General features: G+C 40.4%; 1 protein-coding gene across 1 annotated transcript in view; it reads right to left on the bottom strand.

Moving 5' to 3' along the window:
* The window catches only part of ATR (ATR serine/threonine kinase), a 58,622-nt gene that overhangs the window by 31,932 nt on the left and 12,733 nt on the right, over positions 1-13,957 (bottom strand). Inside the window, exons 10-23 of the mRNA XM_015413474.1 lie at positions 13,623-13,882; positions 12,718-12,908; positions 12,515-12,615; positions 12,104-12,275; positions 10,929-11,099; positions 10,108-10,302; positions 9,349-9,534; positions 8,130-8,222; positions 7,661-7,791; positions 7,313-7,456; positions 6,315-6,408; positions 5,658-5,783; positions 1,173-1,379; positions 456-569 (exon numbers count right to left, since the gene is read on the bottom strand). Coding sequence (XP_015268960.1) covers positions 456-569; positions 1,173-1,379; positions 5,658-5,783; positions 6,315-6,408; positions 7,313-7,456; positions 7,661-7,791; positions 8,130-8,222; positions 9,349-9,534; positions 10,108-10,302; positions 10,929-11,099; positions 12,104-12,275; positions 12,515-12,615; positions 12,718-12,908; positions 13,623-13,882 — 2,185 coding nt within the window. The remainder of the gene's footprint in view (positions 1-455; positions 570-1,172; positions 1,380-5,657; positions 5,784-6,314; positions 6,409-7,312; positions 7,457-7,660; positions 7,792-8,129; positions 8,223-9,348; positions 9,535-10,107; positions 10,303-10,928; positions 11,100-12,103; positions 12,276-12,514; positions 12,616-12,717; positions 12,909-13,622; positions 13,883-13,957) is intronic.

The raw sequence follows: 13,957 nt of genomic DNA, 5'->3' as shown, positions 1-13,957 counted from the left end.
CATGTTTTGAAGTGGGATCAGCATCTAAAAACTGATTGAACTTTTTGGGACACACGTGCAAAGTCATTTGACACTCTTTTCCCTGCCTCCACATAAAACACAAGAAAGTCACATCAGTTAACACTAAACACATTTATACTTCATTTTTCATGTTTAGAGTTTTTAAGTATACAGCAATACTGAGCAACAGGCTGTATTTCATGCTCATTTTGCAAATTATGCAGAGCAAATCAAATTTGCTATCAAGCTTCCTAGTGAGTCTCTCCTCCCAGTTCACCTCCCTCCTAGCCTTGCAGCCCACCTGCAAGGCAGCTGTGGCCCACTTCTGGGTCCCAACCCACAGTATGGGCACCACCATTTGAAGTTATGAAATAATTTTATTTACACATACGGGGTGTTTTTTTTAAACAGAAAGACAACTAATAGATTTTACAAATAAAGCAAAATTCCCTTGCCTGAATAGCATATGAAGCGGAATCTTGAGCTCGAACATTGTCAGCATAAGCCAAGAAGGCTCTTGTCAACTCCATTAACAATCCATAGGCAAAATATGGATCTTCAACACCAGTCTTGAAAAAAAGGAAGGAAGATTTCTTAGATGATTACTTTTGTTAATATCCTCACAGTTCTGATGCTACTAAAGTCTAGTATCAAGCTACAATTAAATAAATTGATAGAAATGGCATTCTCAAAAGGCACCAAAAGGCACTACGAGTTTTAATGAGAGTGATGGTGCTTTGCGTCAAAGTCAGGAAAAGTAATAGCTAAGACCTACTTCTGACACTGCCCAGCCCAGGAGGAAGTTAGGAAAAAGGCTTACAAAGTTTTTAGTTTATTAAGGTTGCTTCGTCTGCTTCTGTATGGCTTGTGGGCTGTATTAAAGATTGCATGGCTTACAAAGAACACAGTGGATGCCCCCTTCCCCATATGAAAGGCCTAGGAAGAAGGTAAAAACCCCTCTCATCTAAGAAAGTCTCCCACACATATGTCAATCAATGCAATCCCTTTATTACCATGATGTACTTACACGTGCAACTGAAACATATTCATACAAGTGCCCACTGAAATAAACAGGACATGGATTTTTACTAAATAAGTAGATTTTAATTTCTGATTACCTTGATAAAGGGATATGGTATGGTATGAAAAATTTCAACGTTATTTCTCCTTACCACAAACCTAAAGCCTTTCCCTTGGTTGTCCCTTGTTGAAAAGTCCAGCCGACCTGGATCCACAGCTCCCAGTTCACCTAAGCATTCCCCACAAAGCAGCCGTGCCTGAGAGTTTACATCCTGGCAGCCAATTAGAAGGACAGTCACCAGCTGAGATATAACTGGCTCAACAGTTTCACTGGCTGTTGCATATTTTATCAGTGACTCCTAAGAAAAGGGGAAGGGGAGAACAGAAATAAATTATAGATGCACTCTTTCTCTTACAATACTTTCCCATTTTTATGTCTTTCAAGTGATGCAACATCCCAATGAAACAGAAACAAAGCAGAAACAAGTCCCTCATTTAGGACTAAACCAGACATTGCAGAAAATTAGTCTGGCTGTCCAAAATAGATGCCATACTTCTAGTTTCTGTTTTCCCATCCATTACTTCTAGCGCACTTTAAACTGTAACATCATGGTGTTCTACGTTTCCCTGTTCCTAATCATTAATGAAAACTAGCAGCATGGAGCAGGTAAGATGCCTAATATCACAACGACAGGACATTAAGTTCTACTAGATATTGTGGAGAAAAACAGTGCAGAAAAGCCTCAGTAGAACATCAGAGTAGGGTTACCAGGTCCGCCCTGGCTACCACCAGGGGATCGGGGGGGGGGGGGTAGGATTGTCAGATCCAGGCTGGGAAACTCCTGGAGATTTGGGGATAGAACTTGAGGAGGACAAGAACCTTAGTGGGGTAAAATGCCATAGAGTCAACCCTCCAAAGCATCTATTTTCTCCAGGAGAATTGATCTCCATAGTCTGGAAAGTAGCTGAAATTTCAGGGGATCCCTAGGTCCCACCTGGAGGCTGCCATCCCTACAGAGGGAGGAGAAAGAAGAGATATTCTTTGCATATATAAGGTCTCAGGTGCAAACCAGGGAACCTGGCTTCCCATGTATCATCTGTTGTAGCTTGTACTAAGCAGAATTGTCTACCAGAGGTCAAGAAGGCTCTCAATTCTATTATTCTGTAGGATGTGTAAAATGGAGTTGTTCAGGAGGCCATTTTTACAAAGGCTGTAATAAAATGGCAATGATCGGGAAGGCTCTTTCATAAATAGAATAGGGCTGTAGTTTATTGCACTTATTGTACCACCGGACTTACTTGGGACCAACTACAGGACAAGATCACCCCCAAAGAACTGACTGTTACCATCATGAGATTTATTCAGGGACCATCCTGTTTTCATGGAGCACTATTTTTATCTGTGTCATTTAATGGTTTTATTGCTTTTATTATGTTTTACATGGGCTCTGCCCCTTGTAAGCCGCCCTGAGCCCACTCGCGGGGAGGGCGGGGTAAAAATGTCAAAAATAAATAAATAAATTATACAATCTTGCTGCATTTTTAGGTGTACTCCTTTTTTGAATAATGTATGTGTCATGTCTGATATTGCCTCTGGTACACAGTTTTTAAATTTCATAATCTGCCTTGAGTCTCAGTAAGAACAGCAGGCTATAAATAAAGTACGTAAAAGATCTGAAATAGTAAAGAAGAGAAAGTCCTCTGCCTGAAGACCTGGAAGAAGCTGCTGGTCCTACTACTAGAGCGTTCTGGGTTACATAGCCCAATTATCAGACTCAGTATAAAGCACATTATATATTAGAGGAGCTCCCTTGCAACCACACCAAATCAGTGCCAACAGTACACCAAGTCACAACACTGACTAGCGTTACACAGTGTTTGTGGGAACGCTCTCTATTGTCCACTGATCACTCTGTAAGCACACTTATGCACATTAAGGTGGAATTAAGAAACTGATACTTTAAAAAGACTGAGAGAGAGAGAGAAAACACAGTACATAAAATCTTTCTTCCCTTGTCAAGCTGACACTGAAACAACAAGCTCCCTTACTGTGTGACAGGTAACTGAATATCATGTAATTTACCTAGTACGGCTCACCTTTCTCAGCAATGTTGACAAGAAAAAGGAAGAAAGAGAAGGAACAGTAAGAATAAAATGAATGAGAACTTTCAAACCTCTGATAATCTTCCTTGCTGGGAGCTATTCTGATAAAAATCAAAAGTTTCCCTGCTGTATGAACACAAAGTAGCTATTTTACATTCAGAAATAAACATTTTACATACCCTACACCAGGGGTCCCCAACCTTTTTGAGTCTGTGGCCACCTTTGGAATACTGACACAGCGTGGTGGACACAGCCAAAAATGGCTGTCACAAAATGACTGCCATGGGAGGCACAACCAGTCACAAAATGGCTGCTGCAGCTTACCTTCAGTGATAGTGAAGATACTTGTACTGTGGTGGTGGTTGCTGCCAAAGTAACATTATTAAAAATCAGAAGCCTCACTGGGGGAAAGGCCCATATGATCCCACCCACTTTCTAAAAATACTTGATAGTCACCAGAGAAGGTGTCAGTGGGAGCCTCTGCCCTACACTCTAAAACCAAGAAGGCACCTTTGCTATCGTCAAGGTTCATGGGTTGCACGAAGAAGAAGATGAAGAAGACGAGGAGGAGGAGGAAATTGGATTTATACCCTGCCCTTCACTTGGAGTCTCAGAGCGGCTTACAAACTCCTTTCCGTTCCCCTCCCCACATAGAGATGTGAAGGCCTGGGGAAAAACCAGAAAAATTCGGGGGGTGGGGGGAACGGGTTTTTTCTGAAGCCTTTTTTGTTTTTCTCCCAAAAAATTGGAAAAATTGAAAAAAGAAAAGAAAAAATTGATTATAGAACATTTTATTTTAACATGATGAATAAAATATTTTAAGACAAGGTGTTCAAATATTTTCCAAATCATTTCTAAAAAATATGTATGGTATCAGATTGATCTAATTTCTGTGCACTGAGGACAAGCAAGTCCTAGGTTACAAACTGAATGCTCCAATGGAAGAACAAGATGCATTTCTTCCTTTAGGAGGTGCTATTGTCACAAGAAAAGAAAAAGGTTTCAGTTTTGTTTCTGCATGTGGGTGGGTATTCTGTTTGTAATAATTGTTTGGATACACTATATTTTAAATATGCTAGTTGTGATAATTTCATGCCAAGTAAAAATGTCCATAGTCATATTTTATGTTTCTAAAGTAACAGAATGACTTTCAATCCGGAAAACAAAAAAGGAGTGCTAATGTAGCATTTTCTTCAATTTTTCCAAAAATTTCCGTTTCCCCCTGAAAAAAACCGGGAAAAAACTGGGGTTTTTTTCCAAGCTTCAAAATTTCTGAAAATTTTACATCTCTATCCCCACAACAGACACCCTGTGAGGTAGGTGGGGCTGAGAGAGCTCTTTCAAGAACTGCCCTTGAAAGACCAGCTCTGGCAGAACTATGGCTTGCCCAAGGTCATCTAGCAGCTGCAAGTGGAGGAGTGAGAAGTCAAACCCGGTTTTCCCAGATTAGAGTCCGCGCACTTAACCACTACACCAAACTGGCTCTCATACCAAACAAAGTCTTCAAATAGCTGGAAAAGGCAGACATAATGTGGATATTTCCACATTTAGTATCACAACAAGAACAAAGCAAAACAGACTAACAAACTCTTAATACAGCACCAAAATAAATAAATTAATTAAAACTGAGTCACTCTTTTCCTACGCTGCTTCTTTACTTCTTACTCACACCATCTTCACAGCCTGTACAACGTTGACAGCAGTAGCTGTCCTAACCCAGGCATTCTCCGTTGTGGCCTCTACCTTGTGGAATGAATGGCCTGCCTGAGGTATTCAGGAAGACTCCCACTTTTTTTATCATTCTACAGATTAGGTAAAACAGAACTGTTCAGGGAGGGCATTTTTACAAAGAGAATAGGGTTGTAGTAAATTGATTAGCCAGGAGGGAATAGGGAATCTATTGCACTGTTTATTTTATGTATTATCTTGTTAATGCTGCATTGTTTTAAGATTAGTAAACCAGTTGCTGTATATCTTATACCGTTTTCTTTATTCTATTGTCTTTCGCACTTTGTAATCCACTAATTCATAGTGAGAAAGGTGGACTATAAGTACAGTAATTAAATAAATTCTCTCCCTCTGTATATATCCAAATATCATTCTTCATATGACTGTCCTTCCCACTTTCTAGCTCCACCCTTTTATAATTCTCCCATCACTCAGATGCTTAACTGCTTTCTAAGATAGTCGATCCAGGGGCATTATGCTATTACAAAGGTTAACCATCTCATCTAATTTGTTGTTAGCCATAAAAATGGTTTGGGTTGGATCCTCTCATGCCTCCTGCCCTCCCACTGCAGCCCACTGCTCTTCACAAAATGCTGCTACTGGGGGACAGAGCACCCTGAGGGATGATGTGAGGGGGGGCCTGCAGCTGGAAGAGGGAAATCAGTGGAAATTGCAAAATGTATTGTAGATTCAACCTATTACTGCAGAACGTATAATGGCAGATGCAGTTGTAGTCAGAATCTCAACTGCATTTATATTCATTTTCAGTTGTTACTCATCAGATTCTGAGTCTTGTTTTTACATACTTGGTTTTTATATAACGTTTCCTTCAGACTAGTAAGAGCATGGATCCGAACATCTACATTCTCGTGCTGAATGGCTCGCATGGACAGCTGCAGTGCTGTCTGCAAGTCTGTACTTCTCGAAGTTTCCTAAGGGGGCAAAAATACAGCACATGATCCAGTGATCAAACACTAAAACTCTAATACAGACTAACTTGGCTACCCACCTGAAAATATAAATGCTGCCACTGGCCACACATAGCAAGGTACACATTATTTATAGTATTCTTACTATGGCAAAAGGGTGACTGAGAAATGTTTAGAAAGATACTTCCCACTGTGTTTACATTTACACACACACATTTCTTTGAGCATCACAGATACAGAACAGCCCGGGTTATATCCCATATAAAATTTCAATTGTAAGACGTGACTTTTGTCAGTGAAGCTTCACAGCCTGCCTTCTCCTGCTGCATCCCCAAAGGCCCTCTGAAATGGATAGGGGGACCCCCATGAATAGCCTGGGGGGGGGGGGGCAAAGGTATACCACCAGAGAGGCAAGTTTTTGAAAATTGTACCCCCACACACACACACTTCAGTCAGCATAAATTTACACTGGATACAGCCCCACCATTTCCATCCTCAAAGAGTTTATTATACAGAATGTAGGTAAATCTATACCTTTCTGTATTCCTGAAGAACTATTTGAATTTCTCTGAGTATAGGGTGTTCAGGTAGAAAATATATTTCATGTAGAAAGTCTTGTACTGCATCTCTGATCAATAATAAAATAAGTGTCACAAAGTGAAATTAAAACATACAAAATGAAACAAACATCCAAAGAAATATAAAACTTCAATTGGTCCAAAAATAAAAGACACAATGAAACCATAAGGTAGAAATACTAGATAGCAACGGAAGTGTTGACTGGTGTTGAAATGAACCAAATATAATGGACCAAATATAACGTGTTCAGACAACAACTAGTAACAAAGTCCTGGCTTTTCATCCACAACTCTGTAATAACCACAGCCTTCTGTGTAATAACCACAGAAAGAAAATGCACCAAATAAAAACAGTCATTGCATTCTTTGCCTTAGAAATTAAACTTAAAGCAGAACAAGGTGTGTTTTGGCAAATCCTTAATTCCTGTCTCAAATGGAGTTACACAGTACTTTGCTGCCCCAAATGCAGAGTTTTGGTTGTGGAGGGTTTTTTTTTTTTAGTTTTCAGCTTAAAAAGTGATATAGAGAGAGACCACCTTATTTAGGTAAGCAAGTATTCAGCCTTATGGATGCAAAGACATAATTGAAAGTATGTGGACAGTGACTGAAAGTATGTGGACAAAACCAGAAGTATCACAAGCCAGAAATGTGGCCAAATGAGACCTCAGTGGTTTTACAGCCTTGACACTCATTGCCTCTGCACATAACAGAATCAAAATGATGCAACTGTAACATTTGCAGGATCAGTTGTGCAAATCTACAATCTAACACAGAGTTGTTCAATCTGCAAAATACACACAGGTCATTGAATTCAGCTTTTCTTAGGCCAAATTTTGGTTTACTTGTAGATTTTGTTTTCAGATAATGCATCAAATGTGACTGCAGCTCACTCTACAACTGTGAGTGCCTGAAAGCCATCTGGGAAACCCCATTAAAAACTTTTAAATACAATACCTGTTCTCAACTATAAGAAAATGGAAGACTGCTGCAGTTTCTTTCGGCTGAACATTTATGAGAGGCAAGAGAGCTACTATCACATGACTGAGAAGGGAGCCAAGATAAACCTGGTCCAAGGAGCGGACAAAGCAGTCCCAAGTCCTAAATGAAGAGAACAAAAAGAGGGAAGAAGTCAGGTAACATGAAGAACGTCTTTCCCAGTATACACACCTTTTAAATCAACCACAAGATATCAGTATCAGATTTATTTACAGTCATTTCGACTCTGTAGGGATTTATGAGAATGCACAATACAGCACACTGACTACAGTAGTAAATCACTCTTTCAGTGCATGCTTTTCTTACTTGCAGCACAACTCTGGGAAGTCATCTTTGTATCTCAGTCCAGTCCGGAGTGTAGTCATCATTTTCACTCTCACTGCACTTATATGTTTGGGACCCATAAGCTTCATTAAAGCCATCAAACTGTTTAAAGCCTGCAACAGAGGAAAAAACCCTTTAAAATAAATTAAGTTGTATGATTGCAGCCTTTTACTCTGTACTGAAAATGCTATGGTTTCTATCAAATGATTATTCAGTGGAACTCCATGAGATCTCTTTGGTTTCTACATGGACCTTCACACAGATCCCTTATGGTTTTTACACTGACCACATACCATCTACAAGCACCAATGGCTCAAGGATTTTGTCACTAATTTAATCTTTAATTTAATCTTACCCTGATTTGTTGAAGACAAAGAATAACAAAATAGCTTGGAATATTGAGAGTCCCAACTTCTGCCCTCTCTATCTCATGAACAGAAGGTTAACTCACCATCTTTTTATCTTCAATACCAATACTGGAACTTAACAGCTGCATGTTGAAGAAAGCCAAGATGCCCAGCAGTTTTGGTTGTAGGTAACCAGCCTAAATAGTTGAAACACTTCAGAACATTAATATTTTATTTTATAAAATATGTTGCTATTCAAGTTCACCTCTTATAGGCCTTCTCTTTGCCCTCTACTACAAAGCGACAGTTTGAGGTCAAAACACCCCCACCCCCTCTTCATACTGACAGTAACAAACTGGATAACATGGCTGCTTTTAGCTAGATAGTCACTCTGATAAAGTGACTTCTTGAGGTTAACTGAACAGCTATCCTATGGCCCCGGTCACACGGGCAGGAAACTGCGGGGGGGAAGCGTGGCTGTTTGCCCTGGGGCAAACTAACACGCAGTAAAGCGATCATACCTCCTGTGGAGGTTCTGTGGTAACGGAGAGGCGTCGATCACAACACATGCCCGCGCGCAATGAAGAAGCGTGCGGCGCGGCGAACTGGTTTTCTTTTTTTGTGTACACTACGAATGCGCATGCTCCGTTGGGTGCATGTGCGCTACCACGGGGACTTGGGGGGAAAAAAAACCTTTTTCACAAGGGGACATGGGTGGGCGCCGGATGCCACCGGAAACGCGATCAGACGCCCGCCCTTGCCCCGCAGTTTCCGGAAACTAGTACCTCCGCAGTTTCCGAAACTAGTACCTCGTAGCCTGTTGGTCAACTTTAATTTGGCATTTAACAAGGGTGATTTATTTGAAATCACAAAATATGTGTAAATATCTTATCAAATTACTTCACACATGGATATAAAAAACAGGCATCACACAACATTCCAAGAATTCCCCCCACTCTCTATGATAAAACCATAGAGATACAGGAATTCCTACAGCATCACACAATGCATGACATCATTTCCAGATACCTAAAAGTGACATTGCAGCACCATGTGCTGTCATCCCCCCCCCCCCCCCGTTGGGCAAGGCCAGGGGCTGGAGCATTGGTGGCTTGAGTGCTGCAACAGGCAACCCAGTAAGTTTAAAAGTAAGTGAGATATGACCAGCAACTCATCAGCTCTGCTGACCCATTCCTGAGATCTGCTCTCCAAAGAGCCTTCCCTAAATGCCCCTCATCTCTATTGTATATCAAAATATAAACACAATACATCTCCTTCCTCTGTATGAAACCCAAAGGAAACAGTAATAGCACTACTACTTACCATTAACTCAGGTGATATTATATCCTTAGGTCCCTGATATGGGTCATCATTAGATGCAAATGAAGCCAGTATTGATAAGCCGTTGAAGACTTGCTGATAGTGTTCTCCTATGCGTAGCAATAATTCATTATGCAGTCCCTGATAGTCCTGCCTCAATAGACTGCCCAGTTCTATTTCTGTTTCATTCTGTAAGACATCAGTGAGAGAAAAAAATTAATTTGACAAAAGCCAAAAATACAGCAACAAAAAAAGAGTATAGCAGAAAAAATTAGATCTGAGTCAAGCACTATTAGGAATGGAACAATTACATTGATCAGCTAAACGGAAATACAACAGCTTTCCAGGAAGCCTGACCTCAGCATCGATCAGTAAAAGATCTTAGTGCAAAGGTCACATTTATATCTAATAATTTTGAAATAAATATAAGAACGGCAAGGAAGGCTGAAGGGTCTGGCTGATCTAGCTACAGTCCTACCTGTTTACCATAAACCCTTGAAATTATTTTTAGAGAGCCAAGAGGAATCGGGGATTTTGTTTATGGAGCCAGGAATAGCAAAAGGTATTGTTTGATGGTGAGTTATCCTGATGTGAATTAATAACATAAATGAGGATCCCAGACCAATAGCATTTTAAGTACACTGTGGCCAATGAATAGGCTGCTGAGTGCTTGCAGCAAGTTCTGTGGATCTTGAACGTAACCCCACCACACCAGGTTCACTAATACTGATCCAAACAGTCATATAGAAAGCTAAATGTTACCTTGAGATAATGTAGTGCTCGCTCCAGCTCATCCTTAGTACAGAAGCAGACTAAATGAGAGAAGATGTACTTGAAGTTGTTGATGAGGATCTCTCTGCGGTTTACATTTAGCTGTTTTGATATTGTCCGAATGATCATAGAAGCTGCAGGACTGGCCTTGGCAGCAAGGTCAGGCAACAGAATTTGCAGAATACGCTGACAAAACGAAAAGACAGTCACTGTCTTTGAAAACTAATTTCTTTCCTTCATACCAATGAAAATATACTTGCAAACCTATTCAGAATGGCAAGCCGGGCTATGGCTCAGTGGAACAGCATCTGGCTTGCATGCAGAACGTCCCAAGTTCAATCCCTGGCATCTCCAGTTAAAACAAGTAGGTAGTAGGTGTTGTGAAACACCTCTCCCTGAGCCCCTGGAGAGCCACTGTCAGTCAGAGTGAACAATATTGATCTTAATGGACCAATGGTCTCACATAGTATAAGGCAGATTCATATGTTCATGTAACAAGTTGCAAATTTACCAGCATGAAAGGACTATGGGGAAACATATAACTGATATTTGGGAAATGTTTCATTTGTCTATATAGCCTCCAAAGGAAATCTTCACCAAGCTATTTCCTTCCTCTGTACCTCTGCTCTTAGGCTTTTAGATGCCTCCTTCCCTTTCATCGGAGACAATCAAATGTGAAAACCTTATTTCTGCAACCACTAATTAACAAACACAAGCAATTTTAGACTATAGGCAGAGACACAGCCTACATATGCAAAAGCTTATCTTAAAGCTGGACTATAGTATATAGTACTCTATAGTATTATACTTACACTGAGAAAACGATTGAGATCTGGGAAATCAAAAACGTTGGCAATTTCAGATAATGTATCCAGGGCTACCTCCCTTTGATGAGCACTCTCTTGTTTCTGCATTTCATTGCTTTGAATGGGAGTGTTAGAAAGCATTGCCATCTGGCTGGAGTGCAGAGATTCCACTAAAAACTAAGCATTAATAAATACATCTATTATTAGTATCTATATGGAGTAATTAGAATTCTTAGTATCTAAAAAAAAAATAGAGCAACTAATGAAAAATCAGCTCTCTAACTCCAGTACCTAAATTGCCCCCCCCCCAAAAAAAAACCCTGTCAGACTCAAGAAGAAAAGACCCATCCTCTCTGCCAACAGTGATGATGTTATTAGGATACAAATAGGCAGGGGCCCATGAGACTCACCTCCCTTTGCTTGCTCGTCCTCTGTGCAGTTGCCTCCATGGGCCAGGCTGCAGCTCCCCACACCACAGGCAACTCACAGGGAAGAGGAAGCTTCCTCCACTCCCCCCACTGCCTACTGCTCACCATTTCTCCCCACTTTTGTTCACAGTCATTTTCTGAAATATGTACACTACTTTGAATGACTTCTCTATCTTTGTCTCATTTACATGGTGACCAGACTGCTAAGCAAGCATGTCGAGGGAAAACACAACTGCCTGTTGTTACTGCATTATCACTGACTGACTAGATTGCAAAAAAGATGCAAGAGGGAATGGACAAAGTGGCCATCCCTCCAGCACAGCATTCTGAGCACGTCAATCCTGAGAAGTCTCCATTCCAAGAAACTTCTGGGATCTGGAAAAGAATTCTTACATAAGCAGACAGGGGTGGAGTTTTCTGAAATATATGAGGGTCGGATGTTGGATAGCCAGAAGGTAACAAATACACCCTTGCCTTTATGTTTTTAATCCTTTTCCTCAAAGTAGCTCAGGGCAACATATGCAGTTGTCCCCTCTCCCATTTTACTGTGGCAGCAATCCTGTGAGGTTGTGAGGGACTGACTATTGGACCAAGGGCACCCAATGAGCATCATAGCTCAGCAGGGATTTTAACCCAGATCTCCACAGTTTTAGTTTGACACTGTAACCCCTACACCACACTGTCTCTCAAAGTAAGAAGGCACAATAAAAGGGGGTGGGTGAATAATCATTTCAGATCTTAATGGCACCCTACCTGACAGATGGATTTCTTGTACTGACTGAAAAATGCTTGCAGCTTAATTGACTTGGCAGCAGCCAAAGCCCTGATTTCTGTATATGCCGCTCCAGCCACAGATGGCAACTTGGACAACAAGCAATGCAACAAGTGTAGAAGTGCAAAGGGCACCAAATCCCCTTTTGATGCCCTTATAAAGATAAACAGAGAAACAAATCATGTATCATTGGTAGGCAGCACTGGAGAAAGCAAGGAAAATTCAGAAACTGAAATCTGTGCAGATGCTTCTATACAAGGCTGAATGTAGAAGTAACTATATTTTAGTAACACTGGAAAAAAACATTACTCCAGAGCTCACATTTTTACATGTGAGATCTTGCTGAACTGAAATACTTGATCATGTTAAAACGAGCACCACTAGAAAGGTACCTTCCAATATCCCCTGTTGTGAGAATCAGTGTATCCTTCAGTTCACTGTTTCTTGACATTTTGGCATTTGTATAGGCCTCTTTCATTTTGGAAACAAAGAGCTGAAATACCAAATTTGAAATCATTATGTTCATTGTGGTGATTATGTTCTGAAATAGCCCTGATTTTTTTTTTTAAGTATAGGAAACACCTAGGACTTTTACCTCTTTTATAAAGCCTTCCTCAGTCTCTGAAGAACCCAATATGTGCTTGATATGGCTACTAAAAGCCACTCTTACATCTTTGTCTGGATCTTCCATTAGGTTTAAGAAAGCTCCAATTACAGCTTTAACATTCAGTTGGTCTTCTCGAAAGTTTAGGTGTTTACAAAAGAGAGAGAGGTTCTCTACTAAAACTAAGCAAGAAAAGAATAGGTAAATGCCAACGCGTTCAAGACAGTTCAGACATCTGAACAAAATTCATACAAGAAGGAACATTACATCTCTACAATCATAAGAAATATATTTTAATCTTCAAACATGGAATTCAAGAACAACCTAAATTAGAACAGTTTTCTCAAACTGTTAAGGTAAAATAATGCTTTATTTATTTAAAATATTACTATACATGCCTCTCTCTCAGCCAAAGAAAGTCCAAACCCATTCACAGAATATTTGTGTACAATTCGGAGTGCCATTTAAAGCAGCTGCAAAATTGTGATTTAGGTTTTTAAATCTGGGTGACACATACATAACATCAAGAGGCAAAGCTGGCTATAGGAATCGTCAAGTGGTGGTCCCTGGGCTGCATCCAGGGCCTACTCTGCTACACATTTCAGTGCCAGACTAGGAGAATAAGACAAGTGCCCATAATTCTCTGGGGGGACAGCCTGCAACATACAAAGATGCATTTCATATTCTCCTCACAACATGTCATGGGGAACAGATGCCACAGACAGGAAGAAGGCATCCGCAAGGTAAGAAGCAGCACAATTCTCTCTTGGCTGTATTTTTCACCTTGCATGCATCCCTCCCTCCACATCAGATTCTACATCTGAAATATCACTGCAGAAGCAAGAGAAAACATAGCTTAAAAAATAAAATTTTGATGTATCCAAAATCAAGCTTACCAAGCTTTACTGGACTGGGTACATTGAGTTCCAGGAGACTTAGAAATGGCTTGAAAATGGTAGCTTTCACAACACAAGTTGCCTCATGAGAACAAGTCACAACAAGGCTGCTACAGAGCATGTCACAACTTTTGAGGTGGATGTCAGGTTCACTTAAAGGAGGTCTTAAATTAAAGTTGCCAGAAAGACAGCAAGCTAATGTTCCAATGATGCTGGCATAAGCTTTCTGGACTAACAGGGATTCATCCTTTATTTGATCTCTGAAACAGAAATAAGCGCTGCTTTTCCACTACATTTTGAAATGCAAAGTACAATTTTTACTACAGCTGTTACAT

The sequence above is a fragment of the Gekko japonicus genome, unplaced genomic scaffold (assembly GCF_001447785.1).
Source record: "Gekko japonicus isolate JY-2015 unplaced genomic scaffold, Gekko_japonicus_V1.1 scaffold155, whole genome shotgun sequence".
Taxonomy (NCBI): domain Eukaryota; kingdom Metazoa; phylum Chordata; class Lepidosauria; order Squamata; family Gekkonidae; genus Gekko; species Gekko japonicus.
Note: the sequence above shows the minus strand (reverse complement) of the source record. Positions and strands in the feature narration are given on the sequence as shown.